Here is a 17,749-nt window from a genome sequence, read left to right as displayed (position 1 = left end):
TGCAGGTAGAATATAGTCCCAGTATTAAACTGAATGTGTTCATTTAACACTGTTGAGCTGAGCTAGGGTATTGCAGGGCTAGTGTGTCTGCTCCTGGTTTTCCATTTCTCTTTTAAGCAGCAGCACCTGCAGAGCTGGGGGAAGCCATTACAGTGGTCCAGTGATGAGCTCATTCCCCAGATGAGGTGGGCTGGATGGGGAAAACCTGGACCTGGACACTCTGGCCTTGCAGGCTGCTTGGCTTGTAGGTGTGGTTTAACAAGAAGTTATGACTTAGCCTTTTAACCCTTTGTGTAGAATCCAATGGACATGTCCCTTTTAATGTGCAAAAGAGTTCAGGAGATGACAAGCCGCAAAAATAACTACTGTAAAAAGCATCTGAACAGTACCCAGAAGATTAAAAATGTTATATCCCTACTGTGCTCAAGCAACTTCCTTTTTGTGGTTGATAATGTACAATTAATAAACTGGAAGAGCTAGAACAAAGTGTTGGTTGTCCTGCTGAAGTAGCACAAATGAATTGAGCAATGTGTTGGAGTAAGTGCACCCTCTTGCCTGAGAGAGCTCAGTGCTCACACCAGCCATCATGCCCACAGCCTCTACCACTTCCCTATTCTGAGAAACTAGAACAGTTTTTTAATCTGCACTCTGCTTCAGAGGCAGAAACCACTGAGCCTGTAGCCACAGACTAGCCTCACAAAGTGAGAAAATGCACACTAAGACACAGGTCTACAGTGAGACCTTCACTAGTGTTGGTAAGTTCTTATATCCAACATTTCATGAATTTCAGCTACTGAACTCAATGCAGGTTTGCTCAGCCTTTCTCACAAACTGAAAATAAACCTTTTGCCTTCTTAAACAAATCTATTGGTGTGAAGACAGCATTCGAGACCTCGAACACGCTAAGTCCTATTCAAATGACTGAGAAGAAATGGGTGTGGAAAGATGAGTTGTGTGGGCAGGTGAAGAATACTGGGGCACCCCAGCGATGATCCCCACCCCTAGTCTTGGACCCCTGATCCATGAGGTAGGGTAGGTCACCATTCACTCACCACATTCTAAAGACTAAAGGAATAGTTTCACTGTGGTCAAACTAAGAATTTGTTACATATTTTAATTTATAGATTTAGAAATAATATCAAAGTGCTCTTCAGTGGTTCAGGAGTCTAGATATCTTAAACGAACAGATAATTCACTTGATTCATCAATAGCTTACAGCCGTTGCAAATATTTAGAAACGGGTGACCTGTAAGACTAACTAGACCCAGTGTGGAAATCCCTGTAGAAACCAGAGCTCCCCAGAACCAGGCATCTCCAGGACCGGGGTTACAGACCCCTGGAGTCACTAGACCGGGCCTCTCCGGGACCAGGGTTGGTGACATACAGTAAATAAACTAGATTTAATACATAAAGGTTCTCCTTCACCTCTGTTCCCTGTAAGAAACATACAGCTGCAGAGCCACACAGTTTACTCCGACTCTCCCAGGCAGCATCAGTATCCTCTTTATTCAATCCATTCCAGCACACACAGGCCACAGCGGGGGCAGTTTCCAGAGCTCATCAGGCAGGCGGGGGGCCAGAGAGGTGGAGATTCACCGTTTCCCAAAGCGCCTCCTTCCTGTTACACAACCCGGTCACATCTCACACCCCCCCGGTCTCGCCGCACAGACTTAATGAAAAACAAAGACTTACAGCATGGGAAAAAAATAAGAGCCAGACTGTGAAAGAGAAGACTTGGGACATTTTTGCTTGTTTACATACCACAGCTGTGGCCTAATCTGTGGTCCCAAAGCTTAGAGCTTGTCAAGTGAGCGTGACCCTTGACCCTTTCCGAGAGCCCCGGTTCGTGCAGCACAGGCCAATCACTCCACCATGCAGGGGTTAGAGATGCACCAAGCAGAGACTCAAACAGACAAGGATGCCTACGCAGACCCTGCGAAGAGGCTCTTCTCACAGATCCACAGCTGCTTCTTGGTACAAGTTAAATCATTCCAGCTCTCCTGGGGAGCAGCAGGTGGATCTGAGTCTATCGTGGCACAGTCTTCATTGTGGCAATCATCCGGCTGATCTTTCCTCCAGAAGCTGAAAGAGAACAGGTTTGATTAGCCTCCGGGCCTGCTCCCGGACACTGCTGTCCTGGCTGGATCGAAGAAAGAGACAGGGGGGCTTCCTGACTGGCCCAGCTGGAAAAGTGGAGCGAGACAAGCTCCTCCGCGATCACTGGGTTCGAGCCTGAGATATGTCACCAGTGGGGCTGCCCAGGGTAGGGAGGCCAAACACGCCTGCTGGTACTCATCCCAGCTCAGCTTCATCGGCTAATCGAAGCCTTAATTGAACTAACAAGTTGCTTGATTTGGAACATGCCCGACATTCTTTCGACTCCGATGTTTGGCGCTTGTGAAACGCGGCAGTTAAAAGTGTCGGGTGCCGTGTGCTGCTCGGGGATGTGTCGCTGAGCTCTGAGGACGCAGGTGTGGGGAAGCATGCCTGTGTGGGTACAGTGAGAGAGTGAGCACTCTCCCCTGGAAGGGGAGCAGCTGTGCGATCTGTGCCCCAGGAGGGGACAAGTTGCTTCTGAACTATTACCAGCCTACTGCACTGCTCTCATCCTCCATCTCTACCTGTGACCAGCGTGGGTTTCTACTCAGTCAGTCAGAGTGGAGATCAGAGCCCGGCTCTCCCACAGCTCTTACCTGGGGTTCGGATGAGTGCCATCCACCCAGAGCCAGATCCCCTCTGCCGCTGCATCCGTCAGGCCGATCCAGTAGCTACGTTTGTTGAGACGGTTCCAGATGAACTCCTGAGCAAAACACATAGAATTTCCACATCTCTAGTCTCTCCTGTCAGATTCAGACACACACAGAGTCACACACAGTCCAGTCCAGTGAGACATCTGCTTCTTTGACAATCTGAACACGGACGTAGTCCCTCCTACCTGTTCCTCCTGGGTCCTTATCGTCAGCAGATCAGCCCCCTGCTTCCTGCAAGCAGCTTGGCTGTCAGTCCAGTTCAGCAGATCAGCAGAGAAGTAGTAACACTTGGATTTAAATTGCTTCCAGCCCTCAGGACAGCAGACACAGACTCCCTCTGAGTGGTACAAACACGGACAGCAGCAACGGCATATCAGTACAGCTGTGTCTGCGGCAACGATTCCCACCTTGTCTTTGCCACCAGGGGACAACAACAATAATAATATTCTCCTCAGTGGGGAGGAGAGCAGAGTGATGAAGCCAGTTCAGACATGGGGATTATCAGGAGGCCATGATTGGTAAAGGCCAGGGGGAAATTTGGCCACGACACCAAGGTAACACCTCTACTGTTTTCGAGAAACACCCTGGGATTTTCAATGACCACAGAGAGTCAGGACCTCGGTTTAACGTCTCATCCAAAGGACGGCGCCAGTTTACAGTATAGTGTCCCCATCACTATACTGGGGCATTAGGACCCACACAGACCGCAGGGTGAGCGCCCCCTGCTGGCCCCACTAACACATCTTCCAGCAGCAGCCTTAGCTTTCCCAGGAGTCTCCCATCCAGGTACTGACCAGGTTCACACCTGCTGAGCCCCAGTGAATTTCTAGAAGTCAGTTGCAGGGTGATATAGCTACAAGTGAACGTTTTGTACGTGTCCATTGCAGCCGAAAGGTCGGAGAGCTCACCCCACGTGGTCTGGCCAGTGACGGGACAGTAAAAATCCAGCCCAGAGTACGTCTCGTTCAGCTTGGTGAGGGTCTGCGTCAGTCTGGCGATCTGCTCCTTCAGTCTCTCAATATGGCCCACCTTATATGCCAACGTGCTATCCTTGCTTCTGAGCTCATCCAGTTCACCCTTCATCCCAGCCCGAGAACCTGTGTAATCTGGGAGGAGAAGGTGGGTGTAGTATTACAATTTAACACAAGGGGGCATCATTGGAAGGGGGTTTTGCCAGGCACAATGTAGAGTAACAAGAATAGGGTTATTCCCTGCTGAAAAAAGAAGAAAGAAAACAACATTTCGGCTATGGAGCCTTCTTCGGGTGTACAGCCTACGCATGCTGGCACAGCTACCCACCTGAACTACAATATATAGGAAGCATAAATACAAGTGGAGCCATCATTACACAACAGCCAATGTGTGCAATTCAAGTAGACACGTCATGTAAATGTTCTTCAACATACAGCATGCTGGTGTCCTGGTCAAACTCCTCTCTGGTCTTTACCTCCTAATAATCTCCATCTCATCACTCTGCTCTCCTCCCCACTGAGAGCTGGTGTGTGGGGAGAGGACTGGCGCACTTTGGCCATACAGGTGGGAGTTCATAATGAAAGTCCAGGAGGGATGACACCAGCCAAGTTCACTCAGACTCAGGTCTCAGTAATCAGCAATCACTCCTGCCGTCATTTCCTCTCCTGAAACCCTATCAATACGACACGATCGATCCCCTTCTTGCCCTCGGATTCATCTCCTCCACCTCTGCAGCTGCCCCTGGGTCACCCCTCTCTCTGCAGGGGGGTCCCAGCCTCCTTGTCCTCTGGCCAGGAGGTCAGCCCTCAGCCAAGAGGGTTAAGCCAAATGTTCACTGAACACTCCTATAATCCTTTCAGGACACTTAATTCTTGGGTGTTGTTAATCCTGGTGAATTGGGAGCTTTGAGTGGAGTGTCCAGAAAAGCACTATATAAGTGTAAGGAAGATGATGATGAGGTCGGTTTCGGTGGATCAATGGAGAGAATCTTGGCTCAGACCCTCATCCCGTCAGTCAGGGGGAAAGGCAGGTGTGCAGTACTCACAGTAGACACACAGGGCTATGATGGCAGCCAGCAGGACAGCACACAGCAGCGCCAGACACACTGCAGTCCTCCTGCAGGGCGGAGAGCTGGGCTCAGGTCTCACTGGAGGCACTAGGGGAAATAAACACCCAGGAATCAGCACTGAATACAAAGAACTCCTGCATCCCTGCATTTTGCCAGCAGCCATTTTCATCCTGCAACTCACAGCTGGCAGCCCGCTGGAGCTCAGCAGGGGGGAGCCTGGCCAGAACCTGGATGAGAGACTCCTGGGAAAGCTAAGGTGTTAGTGGGACCAGTAGGGGGCGCTCACCCTGCGGTCTGTGTGGGTCCTAATGCCCCAGTATAGTGATGGGGACACTACATTGTAAATAGGTGCCGTCCTTCGGATGAGACGTAAAACCGAGGTCCTGACTCTCTGTGGTCATTAAAATCCCAGGGCGTTTCTCGAAAAGAGTAGGGGTGTTACCCCGGTGTCCTGGCCAAATTTCCCCCTGGCCTTTACCAGTCATGACCTCTGATGTGTGGGGACCGTACTGGCGCACTCTGGCTGCTGTCGCATCATCCAGGAGGGGGCTGTACACTGGGATTCCCCATTACCTGTAAAGCGCTTTGAGTGGAGCGTCCAGAAAACCACTCTATAACTGTGAGCAATTATTATAATTATAATCCCAAGAGCCACGTTGTTCTCTCATTCCCCCTCCACCTCCCTCCGAGTCTCCGATCCTCCTGCTCTCTCCTCCCTGGGGTCCTAGATTGGGAAACCAGGACAGTCCGCTGGGCGGCAGTGGCCCCGGGCAACGCGGTTTCAAAGCCCAGAACCAGTCAGAGCCGGCAGCTTCTGCAACATCTCGGTTTATGAATGTAAGACTTCCCAAAATCTGATTTTCAGAAACCTGGTAACGTCATCGTTCCGGGCAAAGGCATCACAACGGTTTTCACGTTCGTTATTTTCTTATTCTTTAAAGAGCGAGGGCAACGTGTGACTGACCTGCCGGGCCAGGAGAGGGTGCTGTCTTGGCCGGGAGAGATCCAATGCTTACATTTTCATATAACCCCTCATTCTGGACCCCTAAAACAGAGAAGGGGAGTCTTGATCACCGCGCTGCTGACTGGATACTACAATGCATTAACTGTGGACTGAGAAGAGACTGAGGTGATGATCAGACCATGATGCATATTAACACTGTGGGCAGGGGGAATCTTTTAAATTAACAGGACTGTAACAATAAGGTAAGTAAAAATACAAGCAGAACTTCTTCGATGTTTAGTTAATCACTTCCACCACTTGGATTGGTGTCATAGAGAATAAATGTGCTCAGTTCATATTTACTGATCAGAGGGTCAGAACAGCTGATCTCCATAACCAACAGCTTGTAAATTAGACAATTAACATTAATACTGGGCAAACACCTAGTTTGCCTTCTGAGTAATTGCAAAATAAGACCAATACAAGTCAGAAGTTGAGCACATATTCAAGATGCTGTTTTTTTGGATATTTTTTAACAGCACTGCATGATAGTCAAGTGACTTCCCTTTAGAAAACCATTATTGCTCAGCTAATGTTTTTATTTAGATGAGAGGTGACTTCCTCTCTGAAAGGAAACCACAGCCAATGTCCACTCAGATCAGCTGCATGAGATCACAGGCCCAAGGCCTCCTTGGTATCCGGGTAGCCACCACAGCATCGAACGTGAAATACAACCTCACCCACTGCGTTTCCCCATTCCTCAGGCAGAGCGATGGCTATTTGCTCACTTAATTATGTCCTGGAGCTCAATTAGATCGGAGAACTGCGATCTCTGGTCGACGTGCAGCAAGGGTGTTGCAGCAGGCAGACCGAATGCCAACTACCCCACCTCTATTCCTGCACGCGTTAATTATCAAAGCGATCGTCAGCACCTGGGTTACTGAAATGACATTCAGGTGAAGCATCAAGTCGTGCAGCTGAAGGTGGGTTCTGTGTAGCCAATCCTTGCCTAAAGGCCCGCACACCTGCTGGGGTTCAACCCAACTGAGCTTAATTAGTTCAATTAAGGCTCCAGTTAAGAAGTTGCTCGATTCTTTCTCCTCTGATGTTTGATGCTTATGAAACGCAACAGTTAAAAGGTGCCTTCTTGCATGTTTAAGAGCTAAAAAACTGCCCAACAGTCAATTTCTCTTGTTATCAATTCAGTTCAGAGTTCAACTGTGAAACAGGGAGCTGGGCTGGAGCACGAACCAGCAGGCTGGAGTGTGAGGGAACCCCTGATTAAGAACATGATGATAGTCATTATTTCGCACTTATAGTCACTTATAGTGACAGACAGTATCATAGTGTTTAGTGCAGCAGACAGATAGTATCACAGTGCCCCCTTGCAACAGACAGTATCACAGTGTTACAGTAAAGCAGAGAGTATCACAGTGTTCCAATGCAGCAGACAGACAGTATCACAGTGTTACAGTGCAACAGACAGTATCACAGTGCCCCAGTGCAGCAGACAGACAGTATCACAGTGCCCCAGTGCAGCAGACAGACAGTATCACAGTGTTCCAATGCAGCAGACAGACAGTATCACAGTGTTACACTGCAGTAGATAGACAGTATCACAGTGTACAGTGCAACAGACAGATAGTATAGTCTGATTTGTGATGCGTAAAAAGAAGATATGTTTAAACAGGGGAAATTATTCAAAACCTAATGAAATCTAAGACATGTAGTTTCTCCTCCCCTCCTTCTCTCTACTTCAGCTCTTCAGAAAATGGTCAACAGGACGAAAACCTCCAACGACACCCCTTAGCAGTAAAACCCGGGGAAGTTTTTTTATTTTAATTCAGCTTTAATGCAGCTGCATCTCTCCGATGGCACAGACTTGTATCGTAAAATGTGAAAGGCCTAAGATAAAAATCTTTTCTTTGGCATCCCCATACAAACCTACAAAAAAAAATCCCAAATAACACTCAACGCAAAATAAATACACATGCAAAACAAACAATAGTTCTAGGCACGCAACAATACAGATATGTTCTTTGCTCTCTGCTTATATGACATAACTTAGACATAATCTGTCATTTAGGTGCGTTTTTGATGTACTGACAGCACAGGGCCCAAAAGATTTCTTTGTAGACATTTTTCTTGGGCACAGACATTCTAAATCTCCTCCTTGTAGGTAGCATTTATTTGACTAGCAATACGAACAGTTCTGGCTGGTTTCCCTTTACTCTTAATACTCAGGCTACCCTACCACACCATGATACTTTCTACTCACCTTATATAAAACCTCTCCAATACGTTCTGACTCACTCCAAACCCTTTCAGCTTCCTCATCAAAAATGTACGCTGACTGGCCTTCTTACAAATGCAACTGCTGCTCTCTGCAAAGTTCATCTATTACTTTTCCTAGATATTTGAAACCGTGAACATCCTCCACAGGCAGATTAATAAGGAAGGGAGGTTGAAAATCGCATGTAATTCTCTCAAAAGGAGGCAGCACTTTGGTTTTATCAATATTTAGATGAAGCAGACTTGATTTATTTAGCTCTTTATTTCTAGTTTACTTATCTGTTCACAATAACCCACCACCCTTCTCTTTCATCCCCAGTAAATCATCCTACCAGAGCCATGTCATTGGCATACATTCATAGGTTAACAGTTCCCTGCATTTGCATTTCATTTGTAGAGATGGAAAACAGCCAAGGTGACAAAATGCAGCCCTGAGGAACACCCGTAATTAAAACAATTCAATTTAAAATCCTTAATCCATTTAATAAGCCTCCCATTAACATCCGAAGCCAACAGCCATTCCAGTAGTACAGGGGTGTGAATTATATGAAATGCTGAACTGAAATCATTAAATAAGATATGCACATATGACCTGCTGTAGACGACTAGCTACTAAACTCACTGTAGTCAAAGCTGCATTGTCAGTCCCCTTGCACTCTTCATAAACAAATTACAGGGGACCCAGATGATTTGCAATCGAGAGGGTTTATAAATCACCCTTTCCATGCACTTAGCCAGTAATGGGGTAACTGCCTCCAGTCGAAAGCCACTTACTGCTCTGGCCTTGGGTTTTCTGGGTACAGGTATAACTGTTGAAGCTTTCCACTTATTTGGGACAATACAAGAATCGGGTAGTGCCTGAACTTTGAGTAGGAACCAAGTTCGAACTCCCCTGAGTTGATTAACACTCAGGTTCAGCGCCTTTGAGGCGTAAATCATCCCAGCATAAAGTTAACAGAGATAACAGAAGAGCCCTGTGCTTCCTGCTGGGATGTCACTTACCGGAGCGATTGGCTTCTGGCTTTGATCCGATCGGACTCCCTGTGTAGTGCATGTTGCCGTCTTCAGGGCTGTCCAGTACAATGTAGTATGTGTCACTATCAGACTGTCACATTTACATACAGACACAGTTTCCAAAGACTGCTCTCGTGCAGACTGCAGATGAAAAGGAAGCCAGTCCCTCAGACCACAGGAAACTCTTTGATGGCCTGAAAACTGTCTTTGTGTCTGAAAGCTCAAGCATGAATCTTTGTATTTATTACCTGATTGCATTGTAACTGATATCTAATTTGTAGGTCTTTAAGAAACAACGGCATCTCACCAGGACACCAGTGGGAACAAAATAGTGAACAAAAACGCATAGTACTGTAGATTTTTTAGGGAGGGGTTACCCCACTGTACTGTCTTGACAAGCATCAATCACCCAATACCAAGAGGGTGACCCCTTCTGAGACCTGAAAACGCCGCCTTGTGTCGATCTGAGCACGGCGTTGGCCTTTTTGATCATCACAATAACACGTGTAATTCACATTGACCGTACTTTCAGGGCAGCTTTAAAATCCCCATCCCGCCTCAAAGTGTCCAGGTCAAGCTGGCATGGAGTCCCATAAAGTCATTATAAAGGGAAGAGGAGGTTATTGCTCAAACCGAGGTTCCTCCATTAGGCCCAGGAAGGTGGTAAGAACTGAGTCAGCCCTGGGCTTCTAGAGCATCACTTTTAAACCACAGGAACACTAACACTGTGGTCTCCCCCTCTCTGGGCCGTTACAATCTGATTTAACAGTTGCCTACAGCCAGAGCCAAGCCTTTCAAGACTTCAGCTCAGTGTGTACCTGCCTCATTTTCCCATTGTCCGTGGCTTTTGAAAGCCAGGAGATCAATCACTGGACCTGCTTTCACAGACCATTTGTAACAGGAGAAGCAGTTTTCCAACAGAAACGAGCCATCGGATTCTAGACTCAATGGAAGTGACAGTGTAAAAGAACCAAACTATTCTCTATAATCTTGAGACATCTTGTGGGGAATGTTCTCAAAGACACTGACAAAGCCAACCCAGTAGACGTCTTCATTATCAATAGTGCGACCTGAAGCGGGGCACACCAAACTATTTTAAAAACATTTAAAACAGAGAGCAGGGGGACATTGCTTTACACAAAGGGTGGTGGGAGTGTGGAACAAGCAGCCCAGTCTTGTTTCTGAGGTTGAACCCTGGCTTCTTTCAAGAAATCTTGTTGACTGTTAGTGCCTCAAAAAACGCATAATGATCAATGCACGTTATACACCAGCAGAAGTATTAGTGTCTTGTGCTGTGAAAAAACTGAAAGTACCCTTTGTGCAATGCACGGCTTAGCCAGAAGATGGCAGGAGAGAGACAGTTTCGCTTAAAAACTGACAAAAACGACAATAGGACATCAGGATCTGAAGCATTTAATCTAGTCCTCACTTGCAACAGTACAGCAGAATGTGACAAAATAAACTAAAAGCACCCCTGCCCAAACAGCTTAACAATACTTTTAAATGCAAACAATACGAAATATATCCAACTGTCCAATCCCTAATGATCTTATTAAGATCATACCAAGTGTGAGTCATTTAGTTAAAAGAAGTGCCACTACTCAAAACTATTCAAATTGTACACAGAATAAGCAAAAGAAACAATTCACAAAAATTATGAATGCTATTCCCATAGTAAAACCAACATAAAAGAACCTGTGACATTTCTTCATTCTCATCAGAGGTACAGGTCCTCCTGGTCATGTTATCTTAACGGCACATCCACTGATCTGTCCATTGTCTAAACTCTTATCCAGTTCAGGGTCGTGGGGGAGACCTAACCTATCCCAGCAAGCAATGCTGCAATCGTGTGTGTGTGTGTGTGTGTGGGGGGGGGGGGGTCGGTGATGTGGGAATACTTTTCAGCCTTTTTGTTCAACAGCCCACAGACTGGATGGAAGTGAAGGTTGATAATATTGGATGTGCACACATACCTGGGGAGTTTCTGTCTCTCACGTGGGCTTCAGTCACTTTTACACTTGGGATCGGGTGCGTCACAGCGATTCTGACAGGGTCACGCTGCTGCAGAGGTCACTCTGACTGACCACCCCCCCCTCAGAAAGCGATCTGCACGCGGACCAAAGGGCAGGACACTTTTACAGTTTTACCCCCACTCCCTCTGTCTGCCATCAGACTCTCTTTGCAGACCTGTTCTAGCCCGTTACCAGTAACCCATTATATAACACCCAGACGTGAAATTGTGAGAATGTGTTATGACACTGTCCTGAACTTGTCTCCCCCCCCCATCACCCCTGTATTTCAGAAAAAACTGCTTATTTGCACACTACTTACACTATTGTAAATACCCATTTATTCTTTTATTTATCTACTCTTTACATTGTTTTATTTATACTGACATTATGTGGACTGTTTCTAGTGTATTGCGCACCTCGGACCAGGAAAAACTAGATTTCGTTCTGTCTTGTAGATCTGTATAAGTGCAGAAGGACAAAGTGAACCGAGCCGTGAACTGTAACCCATCACCCCTAATCATCCCCTACTGTGAGCCTATTTACAATTCAGAGGTGCTTTGGTGGCCTCTAGTGGCCAGTCGGGTGCTACTGCAGTCCCGTCACAGGTTGGCTCTGCTGCGTCCAGCCACAATGGCCACTCTAAGGAGAGAGGGGCAAGGTGTTGGCCTCGCAGATCCACCGCAGGGAATTTTGACACTCGACATCGTTCCAGCTCTCCAGAGCATTTACGGTTGTGAAGGTGGCTGCACAGTCCTCGCTCAGGTTGAAATTGTCCGGTTGGCCATCCATCCAGTACCTGCAAGAGTGCAGAACGCCCTTCAGCACAGCCAGCAAGTTTACAGGACCTCCCAAGCCTGCAGTAACAGCACAGCACACGGTAGTCATCATCCGAGCCTGTCACTCCTCTGTTTCCAGATCTCTTCACAACGCGGCGTTATTGCGTAGAGGGTTCAATCACCGAAAGCCAGAAGAAATTCTTTAAAAGTTTTACATTTTTTAAAAGTCATCAGTTACAGTGATCTGTGCTGTGTGTAGAAATTACTATGTAAAGCCATATATATTGTGTCTTAAAAGCAATTTTCCACCTTCGTCATATCAGTGTTAAAAAGCAATCTCTTATTACCTTGGAAAAGTAACGGATGACTTTCTAAAACGAGCCCCTGACACAAGGGCCTTGCACTTGTAATGGATTACCGTTTCAAACTAATACCCTGCACAAACACCTTGTAACTGTGACGGACTACTTCAAAAACGTCCTCAACTCTGTGTTTGTACAGATGACTTTATTGTGTGTCTTTACTGTTGCTTCCTGCTCGATGAAGTCATTTTAAAAAGCAGGAGGTTTTTTTTAGGCCAATGAGACCTCCGGGTTGAATACGTGAAAATCATGGGACTCTTAACAGTTCTTACCCTCCGGTCAGTTGAGTGTCGTCCACCCAGAGCCAGGTCCCTTCTCTTTTTGCATCGGTCACTCCGATCCAGTACTGATTCCAGTAATTTCCTCCAGTGTGACTCCAGATAAATATCTAAACCCGAGAGACACCTTCAGTCGCTGTTGAAGGGCGTGCCCATGAAGCAGCCCCACACAGTGTCCAGCGTGAGGCGCTGTGGTGCCCAGTACTGTCACCCTCCTCCCTGACCCCGTTGGTTCCTACCTGTTCCAGGCTGCTGTCTATAATCACCAGGTCACCTCCTCGTTTTTGACAGTCAGAGCGACTGTTATTCCAGGTCTCATAATCTTCAGAGATGTAGTAGTACTTGGAGTTGAACTGCAGCCAGTTTTGGGGACAGTCTGTGCAGACCCCTTCTGTGCGGAAGAGACAGTACGGTCTTGCACCTCTTTACTGGTTCCAGCAACAAACAGGGCAAAAACTATCCATCCATCCATCCATTTTCCAGCTGCTTCATCCAGCTCAGGGTTGGGGGGGGGAGCAGGAGTCTATCCCAGCAAGCAACAGGCACAAAGCAGTGTACACTCTGGACAGGACGCCAGTCCATCACAGGGCACACACACTTACGCCAAGGCCAAGTTTTCCCAGAATCCAATTAACTCACCAGCATGTCTTTGGACTGAGGGAAATCAGATCCCCTTGAGGAAACCCATGTGAACCCAGAGAGAACGCGCAAACTCCCCACATACAGTACCCCGGGAATTGAACCTAGGGCCCCAGCACCGCAAGATAGCGACGCTAATCTCTGTGCTACTGTTAGACAATGTCTTTGGATCGAGGGAGAATACCCACATGAATATGGGGAGAACATGCAAACTCCACACAGACAGAACCCCAGGTCTGGAATTGAACCCCATGCACCAGTGCTGCCAGGTCCAAACAGAGCTGCCCACATGGAAAAATCAACACATAAAATACAAAAATCTGCTCCATCTGGGAACAAGAGGCTCCATAAAGCAGTCAAGGCAGTATAATGATGGATGGATTTTGTGAAGTCAGTTCTCAATCTTAGTCCTCAATCTCAGTTCTCAAATACTGGGAAAGTACCTGATGTCCTGTTGCTGGCGACGGAGCAGAAGTAATCCAGTGGAGCGGTCTGCTTGCTCAGTTCCACGACCTGGTCCAGGAGTTTCTCCCTCTCTCTGTGCAGCTGCTCTCTGCAGGCAGTGAGGGAGCTGCACTTGATCTGAGACAGATTCAGGCCGCTGGCTTTGCCCGGAGAGCTCTGGGACAAGCAGGCGGTTTTTGACCTGCTACTGAGAATATCTGTGTGAAGAAGACAGGCAAACCTTACTGACCAGTCGATACAGCTGTTTCCCAGCAGATAGAACTTTTCCAGTGGTCTGATGCCATCCCTGTGTTTTTCCAAAGGTGTACTTCCTGCCACCGCCAAAAAAACATGCCATCTCTACGGCGAATCGATCCCTGCTCTGGGTCGGGACCTTTCCTGACGGCGCCCCTCCCAGGAATATCCAGAATTCTCCTGGCTGGTACCCCCAAGGCCTCCACGTGTGGGGGGAAAAAAAAACAGCAGGACGAAGGAGAGAAAGACAGACAGAAACTCCCGATCAATCCCGAGACATTTCTGGAACGTGTCTGTGGTTGTGTAGGTATAAGAAACGACTGAATGAGTACTTAAAAGATCTGGGGGGTTTACGAAGGAGAAGAAAACGACCAAACTCTGCAGCTTGTTTGGCCTTTTGAATGGATGTAAAAACCGGATTTGGGTTTATTTCAGTTGGAAAGGCGGAAAACAGGCACGTTCGTACATCCTGGATGCAAATAAAAAAACGCTTTACTCCAATGGGCTACAGCGAACTCCCATGAGTTTTTAAACCGAGCGAGCAACAGCGAGCACCCGTGAATAGTGTTTGTTATCAAGAGCACCTTGGTGCTCTATGACCATTTCTACACATGGAATAAAATTCCCCACCCACATGCCCACGAAACACTTTTTACAAATTTACAACCCTCCGCCTTGTCTGGATGACTGTGTCAAGGAGCACAGGAAGTCCACCTAGAGGAAAAGTTCCCAGTTCCCCTTCTGAAAAATCGGCCAGCTCTGCCGATTCGCTCTTCCCAGCATGCCCTCTGACCTCCCCCATGTCTGCCGGGAACATGCGTTGTGACATCGCGCAAGTGGTCACGAACAGCGCATCACTTCCTCTTCCTGCGCCACATGACTTCCTGCCCTGGGGGGCGCTACAGCCCCCTCGCATTCGCCACCAATGTTCGAAGCTTCTCCATCACAGGATCTCCTCCCATGACTCACCTGTTGCGGCCAGTCATTGGGGAATGACCGGCCCCCTGTGACGGACCTCAGCTGGCAGACGTATCTTAGGAAACCCAGATGTTTCCAGGTCTGCGCAGTGCCATGTTCTGCGATTCTTCCAATGAAAACTTCCAATGAGGTGAAGCAGCTCTATTACACTGTAAACAAGCAGGCTTGTGAATCCATAACTTACTTGTTAACTCTGCCTGCAGATCACGCTGGAACATTTCTGCAGTGAAAGGTCTGCTGCACAACCTGTACCTATTCGCTCATCCATCACAGCACATCAGTCATTACAGGGACTAGTGAGCAGGAAGGGCCGCCTCACGTCACATTTCTCGCAAACTCTCGCTCCTGCCGGTGACGAGACCAGCGGTTTGTGACAACATGGCTGCCAACATGGAATGTGGGTGTGTCAGAGCAGCCTACCTGCACCCCCCCTCACTCTCCCCTGTGTGCGGTCAGGGGGTTTGTCACAACCGTTTTTTTTTCTGTATTCAAGTCCCATATGCAGCTGCAAGTTAGAGGAGTTTTTGTCCAAAAACCTAGGTGTCTATTTCACTATGTGAAGAACACACTGATTTACACAGACATTCAAATAAAAGTATATTAACTCATAGGGACATATAATGCCCACTGCCATTACAGTTTAGCAAGAATGTGGGCTGATAGTGTGTTATACTCACAGTAGACTACCAGGGCTACGATGCAGGCCACTAATACAGCACACAGGAGCCCCAGACACATTGCAGTCCTTCTGTAAGAAGGGCTTGGCTCATCTTTCGCTGTGGACAAAAATCAGTGGAATTAGTCAGAACCACATCCTCACACTACGGGCTACAGTGTAACGCACAGGCTAGGAGTACCGAACCTGTAACTAGGGGGTTCCAGGTTCAAATCCTGGATGAGACACAGCCGTTGCAAGCTTGAGCAAGGTCTTTCACCTGAATTGCTCTAATAAAACGACTTCATAAGGGAGAGCAAATGTAAGTTGCTTTGGATTAGTGTCAGCAATTTAAACTAGTAAAATAAATTGTGATCACGTACCCCCCCCCCCAGAAACTATTTTTTGCTTCCTGTTCCTTCTGACCTCCTATTTCTCTCTCTTATTTCTCAGTTCCAAAGTCCCTTGGCAGCAGCAGGGTCTTCCTGGTTTTCTAATTACGTAATGAGTAATGAGTAATGAGTAATGAGTAATGATCAATGAGTAATGATGGGCTTGATTGCTCTCTCATCCGGTGTTACAAACAGCCCTATGAGTCCTGCCAGGCCGTGGCCCACAGCAGTGGGGGGAGTAGGATTCTAACCCAGCAAGCGACAGGTGCAGGGCAGGATACACCCTGGACAGGACGCCAGTCCTTTGCAGGGCACACACTCACACCAGTGCCAATATCCACCAGTATGTGTTTTTAGTATGGGAGGAAACCCAGCAAGACCAAGCAAGCTCCACACAGACAGCACCCCAGGAATTGAACCCAGGGCCCCGGTGTTGCCAGGCAGCCAAGCTTTCCACTTGTGCGAAAGACAATGAGGACACTACAGGGAAGTGCCCACGAAACCCCCAAAAAACGGGAGGCACGCCAGTCCCCTGGTTTCTTTCAAGAAACCGCTGGATGAGATCCTTCAATCAGGACAGGAGGCACGGCTTCACACCAAGAGTGGTGGGAGAAGGGAACAAGCAGCCCGGCCACGTGGTTGAAGCCACTACCCTGGGTTTCTCTCAATGAACGGCTATCATCACCATACTGCATGTGCCATTGACTCTTTTCGATGTTCAGGGCAGGGTTAAAATCCCCACCCCGCCCCAAAGTGTCCAGGCCAAGAACTCATGATACCCATGATGGGCAATTCAGACCTGGGATCAATTAACTTACTATGAAACAGCTACATTGGCTGAATGTCTCCTCTCATCCCCTCTGTTCTTAGTCCCCCGCCCCCCAAGCTGATCGGCACCAAGATGTAAACTGCATTTGTCCTTACCTGTCCGCTTGGCTCCTCGATTCTTGATGGGGGTGGGGGTCACCGTGCTGTACATGTCCCTGTCTGAATACTCCAGCCCAGTGTATATGCTCTCCGATGCTGTTGACTGAACTCTGTTGTTAGCCCGACTCGCCATCCCCACAGATGGGCTGCTGCAGCAGTGGATGCTGTCGTTCTCTGTGGAATGTGCTCATACTGTCTCTCCGGGACATGCGAGTGAAACAGGAAGTAGCTCTGTCAGGAAATGGAAAATTGGGCAAGGACCGGAGCACGGTGTCTAAACGTCTCCGTCTCCAGTGCGTCTTTGAGCATTTGTAGCCCCCTCCCCAGGAAAGTCTGTTACAAATCAGGCTAGGGAACATTGTGATATATCGCACTTCTGTTTTTTTGTGTTGTTGTTTTGGTTGGGTTTCGCCAGCATTGCAACTGGTTTGGAAACCCACAGGTCTGTCACTCTGTTACATCATCGTGGATGAGCTGGGGGGACTGTGCTCACACGCAAAAGACAGTTCAACTGTGCGGCAAGCCATCTCCACGTGGACGGCACCCCTGGGTGCGGAATTGCACCCTGGGGGCCCCCCGAGCCCTGTGCGACAGCGACGTTAACTAGCGGCCCACCGTGTTGCCCTTTCCAGAAAGCATCGTGCTCCAGAACGTTGGGCTGGGATTACATTTGGTCCCCTCACTGCAGCGCTCTCCCAGCTGTCTAAGAAATACCAGTGCTTGACTGGATTAAAATCTCAAAACCCAAAAAAAGAGATAGTGAGTCATGATCAAGCTCGGAAAGGCCCAGAGGACGTCAAATCTCCTCTCGTGTCTGTGTCCAGATGTCATGTTGCCGGCTAACATGTTTGAGCACTTCCTTCTCGCATGAGGACGTGATCAGCGACCGTCCTTACCGGATATCTCCCTCCGGCTCCGGTCCTCTTCCACCTGCCCAAAGGGCTCCCGTCACCCCGGCAAAGCCACAGAAACTCCAGCAAGCTTGAGGGCC

At 48.0% G+C, this 17,749-nt stretch overlaps 2 protein-coding genes across 4 annotated transcripts; both read right to left on the bottom strand.

Moving 5' to 3' along the window:
• Positions 1-1,485: 1,485 nt before the first annotated feature.
• On the bottom strand, positions 1,486-9,352 carry cldc1 (C-type lectin domain containing 1). Of its 2 annotated transcripts, XM_088619322.1 has the most exons (7): positions 9,029-9,352; positions 5,756-5,836; positions 4,768-4,878; positions 3,659-3,856; positions 2,936-3,087; positions 2,694-2,800; positions 1,486-2,082 (listed from the first exon to the last, which is right to left on the bottom strand). In XM_088619322.1, exons 1-7 carry the CDS (start codon positions 9,078-9,080, stop codon positions 1,923-1,925), a joined length of 861 nt encoding a protein of 286 aa, XP_088475448.1. In that variant the 5' UTR covers positions 9,081-9,352; the 3' UTR covers positions 1,486-1,922. The 2 variants fall into 2 exon arrangements, with proteins under 2 accessions (XP_088475448.1, XP_088475449.1); XM_088619323.1 differs by lacking the exon at positions 5,756-5,836.
• A 2,065-nt stretch (positions 9,353-11,417) lies between these two features.
• Positions 11,418-17,077, bottom strand: LOC148640732 (CD209 antigen-like protein C). 2 transcript variants are annotated; one of them, XM_088619321.1, is made up of 6 exons: positions 16,756-17,077; positions 15,462-15,560; positions 13,551-13,769; positions 12,708-12,856; positions 12,463-12,578; positions 11,418-11,848 (listed from the first exon to the last, which is right to left on the bottom strand). In XM_088619321.1, the coding sequence occupies exons 1-6, from the start codon at positions 16,889-16,891 to the stop codon at positions 11,692-11,694; spliced, it is 876 nt and encodes a 291-aa protein (XP_088475447.1). In that variant the 5' UTR covers positions 16,892-17,077; the 3' UTR covers positions 11,418-11,691. The 2 variants fall into 2 exon arrangements, with proteins under 2 accessions (XP_088475447.1, XP_088475446.1); XM_088619320.1 differs by having other exon boundaries at positions 12,708-12,859; positions 16,756-17,075.
• Positions 17,078-17,749: the final 672 nt, after the last annotated feature.

The sequence above is a fragment of the Lepisosteus platostomus genome, chromosome 25 (assembly GCF_059453375.1).
Source record: "Lepisosteus platostomus isolate fLepPlt1 chromosome 25, fLepPlt1.hap1, whole genome shotgun sequence".
NCBI lineage: Eukaryota > Metazoa > Chordata > Actinopteri > Semionotiformes > Lepisosteidae > Lepisosteus > Lepisosteus platostomus.
This window is presented reverse-complemented; position numbering and strand designations above follow the sequence as displayed.